This window comes from Nicotiana attenuata, unplaced genomic scaffold (genome assembly GCF_001879085.1).
Source record: "Nicotiana attenuata strain UT unplaced genomic scaffold, NIATTr2, whole genome shotgun sequence".
NCBI classification, from domain to species: Eukaryota; Viridiplantae; Streptophyta; class Magnoliopsida; order Solanales; family Solanaceae; genus Nicotiana; species Nicotiana attenuata.
The window spans coordinates 124,883-139,543 of record NW_017670501.1 but is presented as its reverse complement, the minus strand read 5'-3'; the positions used below and the strand labels follow the sequence as shown (position 1 = coordinate 139,543).

Genomic DNA, 14,661 nt, shown 5'->3' with positions numbered 1-14,661 from the left:
AATTTGATAGTTAAAAATTAAAATAAGAAATGAGTGTATGAAAAATACACATCTTACATTTTTGATATAGTGTAAATATCAAGCAAATTTTTGTCGTACAACATACAATTATTCGGATTAATTTCTTCAACCCACATGAGAGATAACACGAAAATATAAAGCAATCTATTCTGTTTATTTCGGAAACTTGAAAATTTTCTGTAAAAACTGACCTTCCACTTTACCTTTGCCTTGGCTTTATTAAACTACATCAAATTCTAATCTTGGTTACACAAATTTTCAGGATCATTAATAATTTCAATTTATTTTCGTATCTTGCTTCCAGTATTTGCCAAAACTAGTTTCCAAACCACAGGATAAAATCAGGAAATTAGAGCAGATAACAACTTGTGATCAGTAAGGGGAGAGAGTTGTTATTCTCCAGAGCACAAGGTGAAGTTTACAAAGTTTTCACTTTGTGTACGGTATCTGCCTGCTTGTAAATCTGTCATTTAATGAAGATAGCAAACAACAATTTATATGAATTGAGCTGATTATACAAATTCTAGTTTCCATATCAAACCTAAGAAGGCTTAACATCAGGATTGCTCTTGTAAAGCTTATTGTATTCCTCCAGCTCTTCGTAATACATGTCCCACACGCATGGAACACATCCATTGCCGCAACAATCGCCCGGCAACGGCTTCTCCGGCGGCGGCGGAATGGTAACCTTTGATTTTTCCTGATTCTTCTCCGACTCCGTTTTATTATTCATCGTTGACTCTATAGTGCTCTTATTAATCATTGTTGACTCGATTGAGCTCTTTTTATTCGCTTCCTCGGCCATCGAACTTTTGAGTGCAGCGATATTACGGCCCAATAGAAATTTAGGATGACTGAATCGGATCAGATTGACAGTTGAGATTCGTCCAAAGGTCAGATCTGTTATAGGCATGAGAAACGCAGAGGCGCGTTGGACATTTTCCGGCCGCCGATGGCGAAGATTGGTTGTTGAAGGTGTCTTTTTGGACAAAGTGAGGCCAGGAAGGGACATTCTCATATAACCAATCTGTGGACACCTTTTTGAGCCAATCACGTGTTGACTAATGTGTATGATTTTTTTAAGTAGTTTAGTAAAACAAAGGCTAATTTCTGGCTGCGGACAACTTTATTCTCCTTTTTTTCTTTTTCTTTTTCCAAATACATAAGAGATTTTGGATGATTCAATTTTAAATTTTTATATTATTTTTAATGACATACTTTTGTGTTCACAAAAGAAAATTGTTAGAATTGTAAGTTCCAATAGTTTTTCGTTCGTGCTTAAACTTATTGTTCAATCAAACTAGTTACATAAATTGAAATAGAGTGGAATATCTAACACTAAGGTATCTCCTCTAGGTTACAATGTTTTGTAGCAATTCATAGCATTGTATTAACGGAAAAGGGCCAACAATACCACTAACATATTGAGAATGACTTAAAATACCCTTTGTTAACCTATTGATCCGCAAATGTACCTAACGTTGTTTTTTGGCTCAAACTTACTCCTATATCTAACAGAACTAACCTGGTCAATTTTTTGACTTTAACTTCGCCATGTGACATTTTCTTAACCTGCCATGTATTAATTGTATTAAATAAAATCCAACTGCATCTTTTAAAATACCCAACGACCCTGACCCGCTCCTATATATTTGGACGGTCAGCTATAAATAATTATATTCGCTAGTTAAATATATAAAAAGATATACATTGATTATATATAAAAATATGTATATTATACATTAATATTTTAATATACATTTTACATGATATTATTTTTAGGAGAAATTATACAGTATAGTTTTCCCTATTAGGACATCGTAAAACAGAAAGATACTATAGGTTGAATGGTTCCAAGCAGTAAGCCGGCCACAGATTACAAACAAAATTTAACTCAAAACAAGAAAAGAAGAAGGTATTTTTGTATTTGTTTTTATAGTTTCACAATATTTGTCGCCATAGGCCTGTGATTAAGGAACTACAGCTTTCTGGTACTGAAAAAAGATCCTGCAAGATGCATAACACTTGAGATAAAATGTAGAATGCTTTTTTCCTTTATTTTTTAATTATCCACAACAAGTAGAATCTACACCGTATAATTTCTCCTAAAATTAATATCATGTAAAATATATATTAAAATATTAATGTATATTATACCTATTTTTATATATAATTATTGTATATTTTTTTATATATTTAACTAGCGAATATAATTATTTTTATCCGACCGTCCAAATATGTAGGAGCGGGTCAGGGTCGTTGGGTATTTTAAAAGATACAGTTGGATTTTATTTAATACAAATAATACACATGGCGGGTCAAGAAAATGCCACATGGCGAAGTTAAAGTCAAAAAATTGACCAGATTAGTTCTGTTAGATACAGGGGCAAGTTTGATCCCACAAACAAATGTTAGGGACATTTGTGGACCAATAAGTTAACGGAGGGTATTTTTAAGCCATTTTAAATACGTTAGAGGTATTGTTGGCCCTTTTCCGTTGTACTAAATATTACTACATTTTAGTTAAATAATCTAATACCATCCATGGTTTAGAATATGGTACATATTATTATTTGAGTAGTCAAATAATCTTTTTTTGTTATAATTCTTTCAAATACTTAATTACAGATGATGTTTTCTTTGTCCCAGTAAGTTTTTTAATATGTGAATTTTATTTTATATGACGAAAAAATTATTTTAAACAAAACTAAGACATACTTATCTAAATTCATAATAAGAATTGAATTGTGTTGACTCATCATCGTAAAAATAGAACAGGCCAGTCAGTTTTCGGATTGGTCATTCAAAAATAGCTATCGTTTGTAAAGTCATTGAGAAATAGCCACTATTTTGCTGCAACACGAAAAGTTCCAGCATAATATACAGGAGATCGGTGCACCTGTATATGAACTTCCAGCATATTAGGCTGGAACTCCAACACACGAAAAGTTCAAGTATAATATACTGGAATGGTATATAATACTAGGACTCCAGTATATTATACTGGAGTTACAGTATACTTATGCTGGAACTCCAGTATAATATACTGGAGTATTTTTTCGGATTTTGAACAGTATTTTCGTTCACTTTACATGAAAAGTGGCTAAATTTCAATTATTTTTGAAACTGTGACTATTTTTGAATGACCGCTTGTAAATCTGACTATTTTTTAATTTCTCCCCTCATCATAAGATAATAATAAGCAAAAGCGTTGTCTGTATTAATTAAACTAGTATCCGTACCCGCGCGCTGTGTGGAGAATATTAAATATAGTTTTTCATAAAAAAATATTATTTTAAAAATACGATAGACAATAAGGAGCATGCAAATACTAGTATTGTATGAACATATAAATGCATTGTCAATATACATATGGAATAGGGAATTGCATCACAAAGCCTTATAGAAACCATAGGGAGTCTCTGCAGTTTACTCTTTTCACACAGGTCTCTCAAATGGTATCTGAGTATGGTAATATGAGCCCATGACAAATCACCCCACTATCATAATGTACTTTGATTTTATTTTTTCATAAGAATCGTCTTCTTCATTCAATTGCTCAATTGCTCTCTGAATCATGTGTAAAGAAAGCGAGAATATTAATAGTAGTGGTTAAGCTTTTTATGAATTTTTCAACACACTTGTAGGAAAAAAACTTTGTGTTATAATTCCATTGTACAATTATAAACTATCAGGAAAAAAATGATTATCCTACATTCATATTCACATGCTCATAAATAGTCCTAATAAAATTTGAATTTTAAAAAAAGCTACGCATTGTTCTTTTAAACTGCAAAAGTTTCCTAAAATCAACTTATCTCCTCTTTAAAAACTGAAGCAATCGGAGTATCAATATCTCTACCAAAAACAGAAATATCATAAAGTGAAAACAAAATTGACCCAAAAAAAATGCTCATCTAAGGGTTACCCAGCGATCACAAGCAAAAATCTAGAAAATAATAGAAAAATTATAATGTTCATATGTTGTTAACATTGTTTAGACAAATACATCACACATACACCACTTGTAAAAAAAAAATTTAACCATTATTAAAACATATCATTATGTTATTTCCTATGAGTACTCTAGCTAATAGTTCAGACCATTTTCTGCATAAAGTTAGCATAAATTATGCGTAATTTAGCAAATGCTCTAGCACCAAATGACAGAATTAAAAACTTTTTACGGCAGACAGTTTATCCTAATTCTCAGGCTGTTTTTTTTTCTTTCCTTTTTTTCTTAGTTGGATGCTCAGCACCAATTCAGTAGAAGTTACTCATCAAGAGATGAACATCAAACATCAAATTGCAGTTCTACCTCAACCCCTATACTTTAATGTAATATTTTTGTATCTTCTCACAATTAGTGAGGACAAAAAAAATTCTGAATAATTAAATAAGCAATTACCTGAGCGTGGCGAACGACACGATTTAGTTCCTCTTTCCCAAATCATTGCAATCCCAAAAAATCAGTTTTTAACAACTAATTGAACTTCTCCAATGCTATGCAGCTTAGGCTGGAGTAATAAATTGTAGTTAAGGTGGATGGTCCCACCAACCGAGTTTTCAATTGAGAGTACAACTTTGTTTCAATAATATATTTCAAGTGCCTGAGAAATGAGAAGTAATGATATAAATGTGTGACAAATAGCAAAACTTCTCCAGGAACAATTCAACTGCCTAAGAAATAAGAAGTAATATCAATGTAATTCGCACTCGCACAAATTGATGTACAACTATAACAATTGAGGAATAGGAGGAGAATGTACCATAAAAATAGAAGCAAGCTTTGCCAAATGATGGAGGGGATCAAGTTTGTCTTCTGCCACCACATGTAATGGTTAAAATAGCACGGAGATATTATTGACTGTTTCCATGGACCAGCGCAAGCAAACAAAAATAAATGTTCAAACACAATCAAATTGTAGCTACAAAGTAATAGTATTTTAATTTGTTAGTTATCTATAATAGAACATATATATCACAAGCTATTAAGTCTTTGAAAACGTACGTTGATATGAAAATCTTAACTTCACTAACATATTTCTTCAATTAGTTAGCAGTCTATGAATTTATGTCACATTGTTATTATATTATTTCTGTGACGATCCGACCCGTCGTCTCATGAGTTACCGCTCCGATTTCCCCATTTTCAGCTTCCTTATGCTTCATTATACATATCTTGTGTATCGAGTCGATTTGAAGTGGTTTTAATAAGAAATGAGACACTTAGTCTCTTTTAAGAAGTCTTAAGTTGGAAAAGTCAATCGGACATTGACTTATGAGTTAGAGGGTTCGGATGTGAATTCTGATGGTTCGGTTAGCTCCAGGAGATGATTTGTGACTTAGGAGTGTGATCGGAAGTGGTTTTTGAGGTCCGGTGTAGAATTAGGCTTGAATTGGCGAAGTTAGTATTTTGGCGAATTCCGGTTGATAGGCAAGATTTTGATATAAGGGTCGGAATGGAATTCCGAGAGTTGCAGTAGCTCCATTATGTCATTTGGGATGTGCGTGCAAAGTTTCAGATCATTCGGACGAGGTTTGGTAGACTTTTTGATCGAAAATGTATTTTTAGAGTTTTTCAAAATTTTAAGGTTGAATCCGACGAAAAATTTGTGTTTTGATGTTGTTTTGAGCGTTCCGAAGATTGGAACAAGTTTGAATGATGTTTTAGGATTGGTTGGCATGTTTGGTTGAGGTCCCGGGGGCCTCGGGTGAGTTCGGGGTGGTTTCGGACCATTTTTAGGCCATTTTTAACTGTTGGTTTTTGGCTACAGCAGTGTTCTATGCGATCGCGGGGAATAGGTCGCGATCGCGGTGAGTAAAATGTGAGAAACGTGCCAATGAATCGCGATCACCGAATGCCTTTCGCGATCGCGGAGAAGAAATATTCTGTTGCATTGATCCCACTTCGGAAGCTTATACCTCACAATCTATAAGGAATTTGGAGATGATCTAAAAACGAAAATTGTAGCCCTTTGTGTCTAGTTTTCAGAAATGTAAATTAATTGGAGTTTGAAGTTGTGTACAAAAAGTTATGATGGTTACTCTATAGGCTGCCCGGGAAGGTCTCTAATACACAGGGATGAATTTGAAAGATTATATCTCGCAATGTATAAGGAGTCAGGAAATGAGCAACATATGAAATTATAGCCCTATGTGTCTAGTTTTCAGAACATCAAACCATTTGTAATTTGGAGTTGTGTGCAAAATGTTATGACCGTTATACTGGAGGCTGTCCGGAAGAGCTGGGAACTATTCATCGCTATCGCGAAGCATTGACCGCGATCGCGAAGAGTAAATTTTGGGCTGGAAAAATTGTTCTCCGCAATCGCGAAGCATTTTCCGCGATCGCGAAGAGTAAATACCTGGGCAGAATGTTTTAAAACACGTCAGTCGCGATTTTGGGGCTCATTTACTCCATTGTTGATATTTTTGAGAGCTTTTTGAAGGAAATTGAAGAGGGATTCAAGGAGAATCGATTGGAGGTAAGATTTTTGAACTTAAAACACAATTATATTGTGAAATTGGTCTAGAAATTCATGGAAATTAAGCCTAAAATTGATGAACTAGGGTTTGAGTTTTTTATATTTCAAATTGGGATTTGATGGGTCATTTGAGCTCAGATTTGAGAGTTTTTAGTATGTATGAACTCGTGAGAAGATGAGGAATCCATTAATGTTAAATTTTCTGATTTCCGAGAAGTGGGTCCGGGGCTCGGGTTTTGCTAATTTCGGGATTCTTGATATTTTTCGATTGTTTTCGATTGGGTATTGTTCCCTTAGCATATTGTGATGTATTCGCTCTGATTTTGGTTAGATTCGACGCGCGTGGAGGCCGATTTGAGGGGCAAGGGCATCGCGAGCTAGAGATTTCACCGGTTCGAGGTGTGTAATGATTGTAAATGATATCCTGAGGGTTTGAAACCCCGGATTTGCACATCGTAGTGCTATATTGAGGTGACTTGCACGCCGGATAGTGGGCGTAGGGTAGAGCACCGCTGGGGATTGTGACTTGGTCCGTCCCGATTGATGAATTTACTGCATATTTGACTGGAATTTGTTTGTTATCACTGCTGTTTGGGCTGATTGCCATATTTGGGCTTCGTGCCAACTATTTGAATCCTTCGGGGATTATTTTCACTGTTTTCTCGCTATTTTGACTTATTACTCGAACTCAGTCATATTGTTTCTCCACTATTTTACAACTCCCACTTTTACTAAGATTTGAGTCTTAAATGATATTTTAAATGATAATCTGGGCTGAGGACTACAATTTTACTAATGCCCGAGGGGCTTGCGATGATATTCTGACTTAGTGTGGCCGAGGGCCAGATGTGAGGATACACTGAGTGATGTGAGGCCGAGGGCCTGGATGTCAGGATTATATATGGATCAGGCTGCACGCCGCAGCGATACTTATATGGATCGGGCTGCACGCCGCAGCAATATATTATATGGATCGGGCTGCACGCCGCAACAGTATATATATATATATATATTGGATCGGACTGCACGCCGCAGTGTTATAGCGCTTGGGCTGTAGGAGCCCCTCCGGAGTCTGCACCCCCACAGTGAGCGCGGATACCCATATGGATCGGGCTGCACGCCGCAGCGAGCTATGGATCGGGCTACACGCTGCAGCAATATGTGGATCGGGCTGCACGCCGCAGCAATATGTGGATCGGGCTGCACGCCGCAGCAATATGTGGATCGGGCTGCACGCCGCAGCGGCTACTATGTGATACCGTTCTGAGAGTGATCTGAGAGAGAGAGCCCGAGGGGTTGAGAGTCTTGTTGAGAGTGAGCCCGAGGGGCTGGTTCAGTTTGAGATATTGCCCGAGGGGCGAACTTTTATGTGCTCATCTTGTGTACTTATTTGCCTCTTTACCTGTTATACTGTGGTATTTGTGCCCGAGGGGCGGATTTTCCGTGCTTATCAGCACTATCTGTTTTGAAACCATTTTCATAATTATTGAAAAGATCATTTTCAAAAGAGATTTGAACTGAGCCAAGGTATTTTTAAAGATTTCACAGATTTTACTATTTTCTCATAAAATTGTACCCGACTTCTATATGGCATGTTGGTTGCTTTACGTGATTTTTTGTTGCTCAGTTATTATTTACCTTTATTACTGACTGAGTTGGAGTATTCACTTTACTCCCTGCACCTCGTGTGCAGTTGCAGGTATTTGTTCACCCGGTAGCGGGTATTGGCTGTGTGGAGGCAGAGTTGTAGAGGTTTTAGCGAGGTGACTGCCAGCGTTCGCAGCACCACTGTCTTTCTATGTTATTCATTATTCTTATTCAGTGTATTTCTAGACTGTAAAGTGGAGATTTCATTCTTATAGATGCTCGTGACTTGTGACACCCCGATTAGGGCTGTGTTGGGTTGTAAATCTGTTAATTAATATCATTATGTCGTATCTTGTCGTTCATTTGTGTTTAACTATTTTGAAAGAGTCGAGTTGGGTTAGTTAGCTGGCCTTGTCTTCACGAGAGGCGCCATCACGTCCGGTGCGAGGTTTGGGTCGTGACAATTTCTTAAGTCGATTCCCCCATCAACTAACAATTACATTAATCAAGCAAGTAAAGCTACAAAGGTCAGCACCAATCATTAAGTATTACAATAATATTTTCAAAACTTACGAAAAATAGTTTTATTAAAAAATTAAATTTTCACATTATTGTAGTAATCTTTCTATGTCAGGATTAACAACAAAAAATTACTTTATAAGGTATGAAAATATGTTATAATCTCGTACAAAATCAACAATACCAAAATAGTTAATTTGAAGTTAATAAAAATTACTCAACAGATATGAACCTCATCGCGGCTTGTCTCGATGATTTCTTTCATCCATGAAACCTCTGAAAATGAAAAATATTGGTATTCACAAATTACTTGCCTTCATGGGACTGATCTTCACTTTGGGGCTAGCAGACATAACTATCTCATCATGAGTAGATGATTTGTACGCAAGAACCTTCATGTTAGTAGCCTTACTAAAGAAAATTTCGAGAACATTGAATGCCTCCTTTGTTAATCATTATTAAAGGTGAAGCAAATACTCGAGGGATTACCTCATTATAGGAAAACTATCAATCACCGGAAAATTAAGTTTAAGTTGAATAACTTTGGCATTGGATACTTTTTATCATCCGCAATTCCATGATATGGATATGGAATCTCTTGATATTTCAAGTAAACTCAAGTTGTAACTCTATAGAAGTGCGAGCGAAAGAAAATGAAAGCATTAAAATAAAAAATAATACGATATCAAGAAGTGACGATGCACCAGCAATATAAGTTTTACTGTCAGAAAGCGCAAAGCTGTTAAAAGCACAATGATCGAAAATCAAAATTGAGTTCAAAAAAATATCTGTATGAATTTACAGAGAATCTTAACCTAATTTTTTGTATATAATGTAGTTGAAGAAGTCCTCTCTCCTGCGGCATAAGTGGATCAAGGTTTCGACGTGCCTGCAACTAGATGTATTATTTTGTAGTCAGGATGCACAAAGCTATAAAATTGTAATGACAAAATTTAAAACTGAGATCAAAAGATAATTTATATAAATATTCAAATATTTTGGACCTATTTTTTGTATGTATTAGCCCTAGAAGTTCTAACTCCAACAGCACAAGCAAATCATAGTTTTGATGTGTCTGCAGAAAGATATGATTTTATTAGTGATGACACGTAAAGATGTGAAAATTAGAATACCAATATTTCAAAAATAAATTCAAAAGTATATCTTTATAAATATACAAAGAATCTAGATGTTTTTTGTATATGTTTTAGTTTTAGAAGTGCTCTTTTCAATGGCACAAGCGAATCACGATTTTGAGGCGTCTACAAAGAGATATAACTTTTTTAGTCAAGACGCGTTGTTTCCAGAAAATTTCATCATTCATGAGTAGAATTTTTTGATGCAGTTAAGTTGTTACCTTCTAAAAAAATATGGTTAGAAAGTAACCACCAGAAACCTAAAGGGGGGAGTTATAGACTGTAAAGCAATAGAAACAAAAACAAAGGCTTCTCTTGCCTGTCTGTGTAAGGTTTCACTCTCCAACATAGCCCTCTCCTCCTGGATAGGCATCATCATAAAGAAACATGAGCAGAACATGAGAAAAGCTCATTATGTACTTCTAATCTTTTTTCGCTGGAATAAAAAATATAAATAGTTCAACTTTCTGATGTGGTTTACTTGCCTCCTTGAGTTCTCTAGTTGTTGTATCAACAATTCTTCCTAGAATGTAGAATATATGGCTCAGATTTCATGATTCAACAAAATAGATATATTCTGAAAAAATTTGACTACATCTTGTGGCACTAATAACTGAATAATCAAAGCAATCTTCACACCTTCATGTCCTTTATGGCTAATAGTCCTTCATTTAGTTGATGTTCAAGCAGTCGTAGTTCATTCAAACCCAAACCATTAATATCCCTGCAGAACAACCGCCTGAAATAACAGTCAATCACATATGTAAATTTAAACCATGTTCAAGTACTAAATATCTTTAAACAATGATTTCCATAATTAACAGAGCCATACATCTATTTTATGTTGAGACTTGAGAGTTCGTCTTTAAGACTGTCCACCTCTTTCTGTTCCTGCTTCTGCACGTGTGTCTGCAGCTGCACCTGTGGCTGTGGCTGCTGTTTGTCCTTGTTCAAGAAAAAAAATAAAATAGAACAAATTTAAAAATCTCTACTAATAGGACCATATCAATAGATAAAGGACTGTTTAAACACGATTAAGTATTCACACTATCACCACACCCAACCCTCCACCATAGTACAAAAAAATAGAATCATCTATATATGAGCCAAGTTTCATTATGTTCCTTCTAACAAACTTGCCGATAATAGTTTAACCGAGTCGAGCATAGCTGGTATCTGGCAGAGATTTATTTTAAACACAATGGAAATTAAACCGTACAAAGATTCAATATAGATGAATTATAATAATTTTTACAGTGAGCTCCATATCAATTAAAGATATTTTATACATAATTTAAATTACTGGTATTTTTCTTAGACAATTGAGAAACGCAATTGTGAATACAACTTTAACAAACAGATAGAGAAATAATCATACTACACATAATCGTTTCATATATAAGCAAAATTTTCGTATGTTCGTCCTAAGAAAGTAATAACAAACTTTTAATTGATAAACTTTCAGAAACAGAAACAGAATACTGGTACAATCGTTTAATTAGTAAAGTTTATTGCGGAAATTTTATCCGTTAAACCAGAAAAAGAAGAACTTTAAAACTAAGTAAAGTTGAATAATCAAAATTGCCGTAAGTTCGCCCTAAAGAAATTAATAACAAACTTTTCGATGATAACTTTCAGAAACAGAAACAGAATACTGGTACTACACATAATTGTTTAATTAGTACAGTTTATTGTGAAAAATTTATCATAAAAGCAGAAAAGAAAGAAATTTAGAACTATGTAAAGTTGAGTATGTTACCTCTGCATCTTGTAAAATCAACTCAATGGAATATGGTATTTCAGGCTTCAAACGATCCGGGATTTCCACATTCGAACGACTCTAACTTTGAGATTCAATTGCATCAAGTTGCTTGCAATTTGACTGATTTCATGAAGTGTTGTAGCCATATTTGCAAAGTTCGGTATTTTGAGCAGAGAAAAAAGGGAATGTAAAAGAAAAGAAAAGAAGGAGCAGACTGTTTGAGACATTACTAGCGTAGTAGACAGTTTCTAAGTTATGGAGTTAGGTTTTGATGCCCACATTTAGGAAGAGGATCATGGAGTGTTTTTCTTTTTCCTCTTCCTATTTCTATGTAAAATTACTTGTAAAGAATTTTTGTAGTCGAATATTTAGGTTTGATTAGGTTTGATGCCGACGTTTGGGAAGAGGATCACGGAGTGTTTTTCTTTTTCCTTTCTTCCTATTTCTATGTAAAATTATTTGTAAAGAATTTTTGTAGTCGAATATTTAGGTTTGTAGTCGAATATTTTTGGTTTATAATAAATTAAATAAAAACACTAATGAAAAAACGTGGGAGTCCAATTTTTTAATTGACGATCGTGGAGTATTTTTTTCCTTTATTAATATTTTTATGTAAAATTGTCTTTTAAAAAAATGTCGTGAGTAATTATATTTGTTTAGTTTTCAAGTTTAAAAAAGATCTGCCCAAAAAACTTGGGATCGTGGAGTGAATAGATCTTCCCAATCGTGGGATGTGAATAACTGACCAAATTAATGGTTTAAAATTTTGTAAGTTTTTTTCTATTTTCAAGTTTTTTTGAATCTTCAAATTTATTGGAGTTTTTTCTTAAAATATGACACGTGTTGATATTTTGTTTTGACACTTGGCATAATATTATGGGATACGTAATTCTCTCTCTAGACTAGGGCGATCGGCGCAGATTAAGCAAATCTACGCCGACGGCGGCGGCCATGGCTAGAGGGCGAGGAAGACCGAATAAGCAAGCACTCGTAACAGCAGGAAGCTAGGTTAGTGCTAGGGTTATAGCTGAAACCCTAGAAAATGGAAGTGAACAACGAGGGATTACACCACTAGCAACTCAATTTCCTCCTTTGTCTCCGCTAATTTCGACTGGTAAATTGTCAACTGGAGCTAGGAAATTGAACATAAGTGAGCCTCTGCAACTGCAATTACCAGGAATTACTGAAGAACAACAATCAACACAACTCAAAGAGCCACATCTGAGGAAGCCTGAGCAACCATTGAAGGGACAAGAGACAAACAACATTTGGTGTGTACTTTTCAATCGCAATCGAGCAGCAACTAATGGTATGTCACTTGATTACATACCACCAGAGTTGATTGATGGAAATTTAACGGTCAAGCTCGATAAGGAAGAAACAAATAGGGAAGCTTATAAGTGGAAAGCTGCATTAGTGGTCTATGTGATAGGGGAAACTCCAGGGTATAACTATATGAAGCGATATGTGACTCAAAATTGGAATATGGTAGCTGAGCCTGAAGTTTATTACCATGAAGAAGGGTATTATATAGTTAAATTCAAGTCAATAGCTGATTGCAAGAAGTGCAATATGCAGGGCCATATAGCATCAATAACAAGCCAATGATTTTAAAACAATGGTGCCCTGAATTTAATTTCAATGCCGAGTTTCTTACAGAATTGCCTTTGTGGGTTAAATTCCCTAGCCTACCTATGAATTGCTGGAGCCGAGATTCATTGAGCAGGATAGCTAGTGCAATTGGAGTGCCAAAATATGCGGATGAATGTACGATAAAGCAAACTAGAGTATCATTTGCCAGGATGCTTATAGAGGTTAATGTCACCAAGCCTTTACTAGATGAAGTAACTGTTCTTGATCCATCAGGGAAAACATTTCAACAATTGATTATGCTTGAGTGAAAGCCAGACTATTGTGATGAATGTCTAATGATAGGACATAATTGTGCAAAGCTGAAACTGAAGGATGTGAAGAATGAGGAACACAAATTCAACAACTTTGAAAAGAAGAAACAAGGCCCTAAGAAGATGGTGCAAGCCTGGTTACCAAAGGAAGACAAGAGAACTGTAGTTGAAACTAATGAAGAGAAGAAGGGAAATCAGACTACAGAAACCACTCACCAAGTTCAGAAGCCAACAGAGAAAATGGATACAGAGGGCTTGAATCCACACTCTACAGAGAAGCAATTGTTAAAAGGGAAGGCAGCTAAAGAAATTAATGGTCGACCTGTGCAACAGCTAATTGAAGCAACCATTCCAGTGAGAAATGAATTTGAGATATTGCAATGTGAATATGATGTGATGACAAAACTCCTACCTACTGATATAGGTGGAGGATTTATATGTCATCAATAATGACATGGTTAGTATGGAACATGATGGGTTTGAATAAGAGATATAAGCAAAAGGAATTAGCTAAGTATCTCAAAGAGAATAAAATTAAAGTAGCAGGACTAGTGGAGACAAGGGTGAAGGAACATAGAGCTCAGGCAATCTACAATAAAATTGCCCCAGGATGGGGATTTGAGAATAACTATAGCTATGCACAGAATGGCAGAATCTAGATGATTTGGGATGCTAATGCTTATAAGGTTGAAGTTCTGAAGAAGGCAGCACAGTTTATTCACTGTGAAGTGGTGAGCAGAAATCAACAAATTGAATGTGCAATGACAATAGTATATGGTTATAATACAATGGAGCAGAGGAGAGAGTTATGGAATCAATTGAGAAATTTGGCTCAAACAATAGCCAAACCATGGATCATTTGGGGAGATTTCAATGCTATTTTAATTCCACAAGATAGATTGAAAGGAGCGGCAGTCACTAGTCATGAGATAAAAGATTTCACATAATGTATTCAGCAATTGATGTTGAATGAACTGACATGGAAAGGAGACTACTATACTTGGACAAATAAGCAACAAGGAAGTGACAGAATATGGAGTAGGATTGATAGAGCTTTTGGAAATACAGAATGGATGTTAAAATATGGCCATTTGCTGAATGAATATAAACTCCCTCATGTATCTGATCACTGTCCAATGACGATAACCACAAATGTGAGGGAGCCAAGGGTCAAAACAGCTTTCAAATTCTTCAATGTATGGGCAACTCATGAGGATCTTCTTTATCTAGTGGAGAAAAACTGG

General features: G+C 35.3%; 1 protein-coding gene and 1 long non-coding RNA gene across 2 annotated transcripts; both read right to left on the bottom strand.

Moving 5' to 3' along the window:
• Positions 1-283: 283 nt before the first annotated feature.
• LOC109240282 lies at positions 284-1,096 on the bottom strand. Its single transcript, XM_019406910.1, has one exon. It carries the CDS (start codon positions 1,037-1,039, stop codon positions 563-565), a length of 477 nt encoding a protein of 158 aa, XP_019262455.1. The 5' UTR covers positions 1,040-1,096; the 3' UTR covers positions 284-562.
• An 8,229-nt stretch (positions 1,097-9,325) lies between these two features.
• LOC109240281 lies at positions 9,326-11,727 on the bottom strand. The gene is made up of 4 exons (XR_002070041.1): positions 11,511-11,727; positions 10,584-10,696; positions 10,391-10,490; positions 9,326-10,274 (listed from the first exon to the last, which is right to left on the bottom strand). It is a non-coding gene; the product is annotated as an uncharacterized LOC109240281 (long non-coding RNA).
• Positions 11,728-14,661: the final 2,934 nt, after the last annotated feature.

Excerpts from the sequence above, each read along its gene's own strand:
- LOC109240282 (XM_019406910.1), bottom strand. The coding sequence starts at position 1,039 with ATGAGAATGTCCCTTCCTGGCCTCACTTTGTCCAAAAAGACACCTTCA.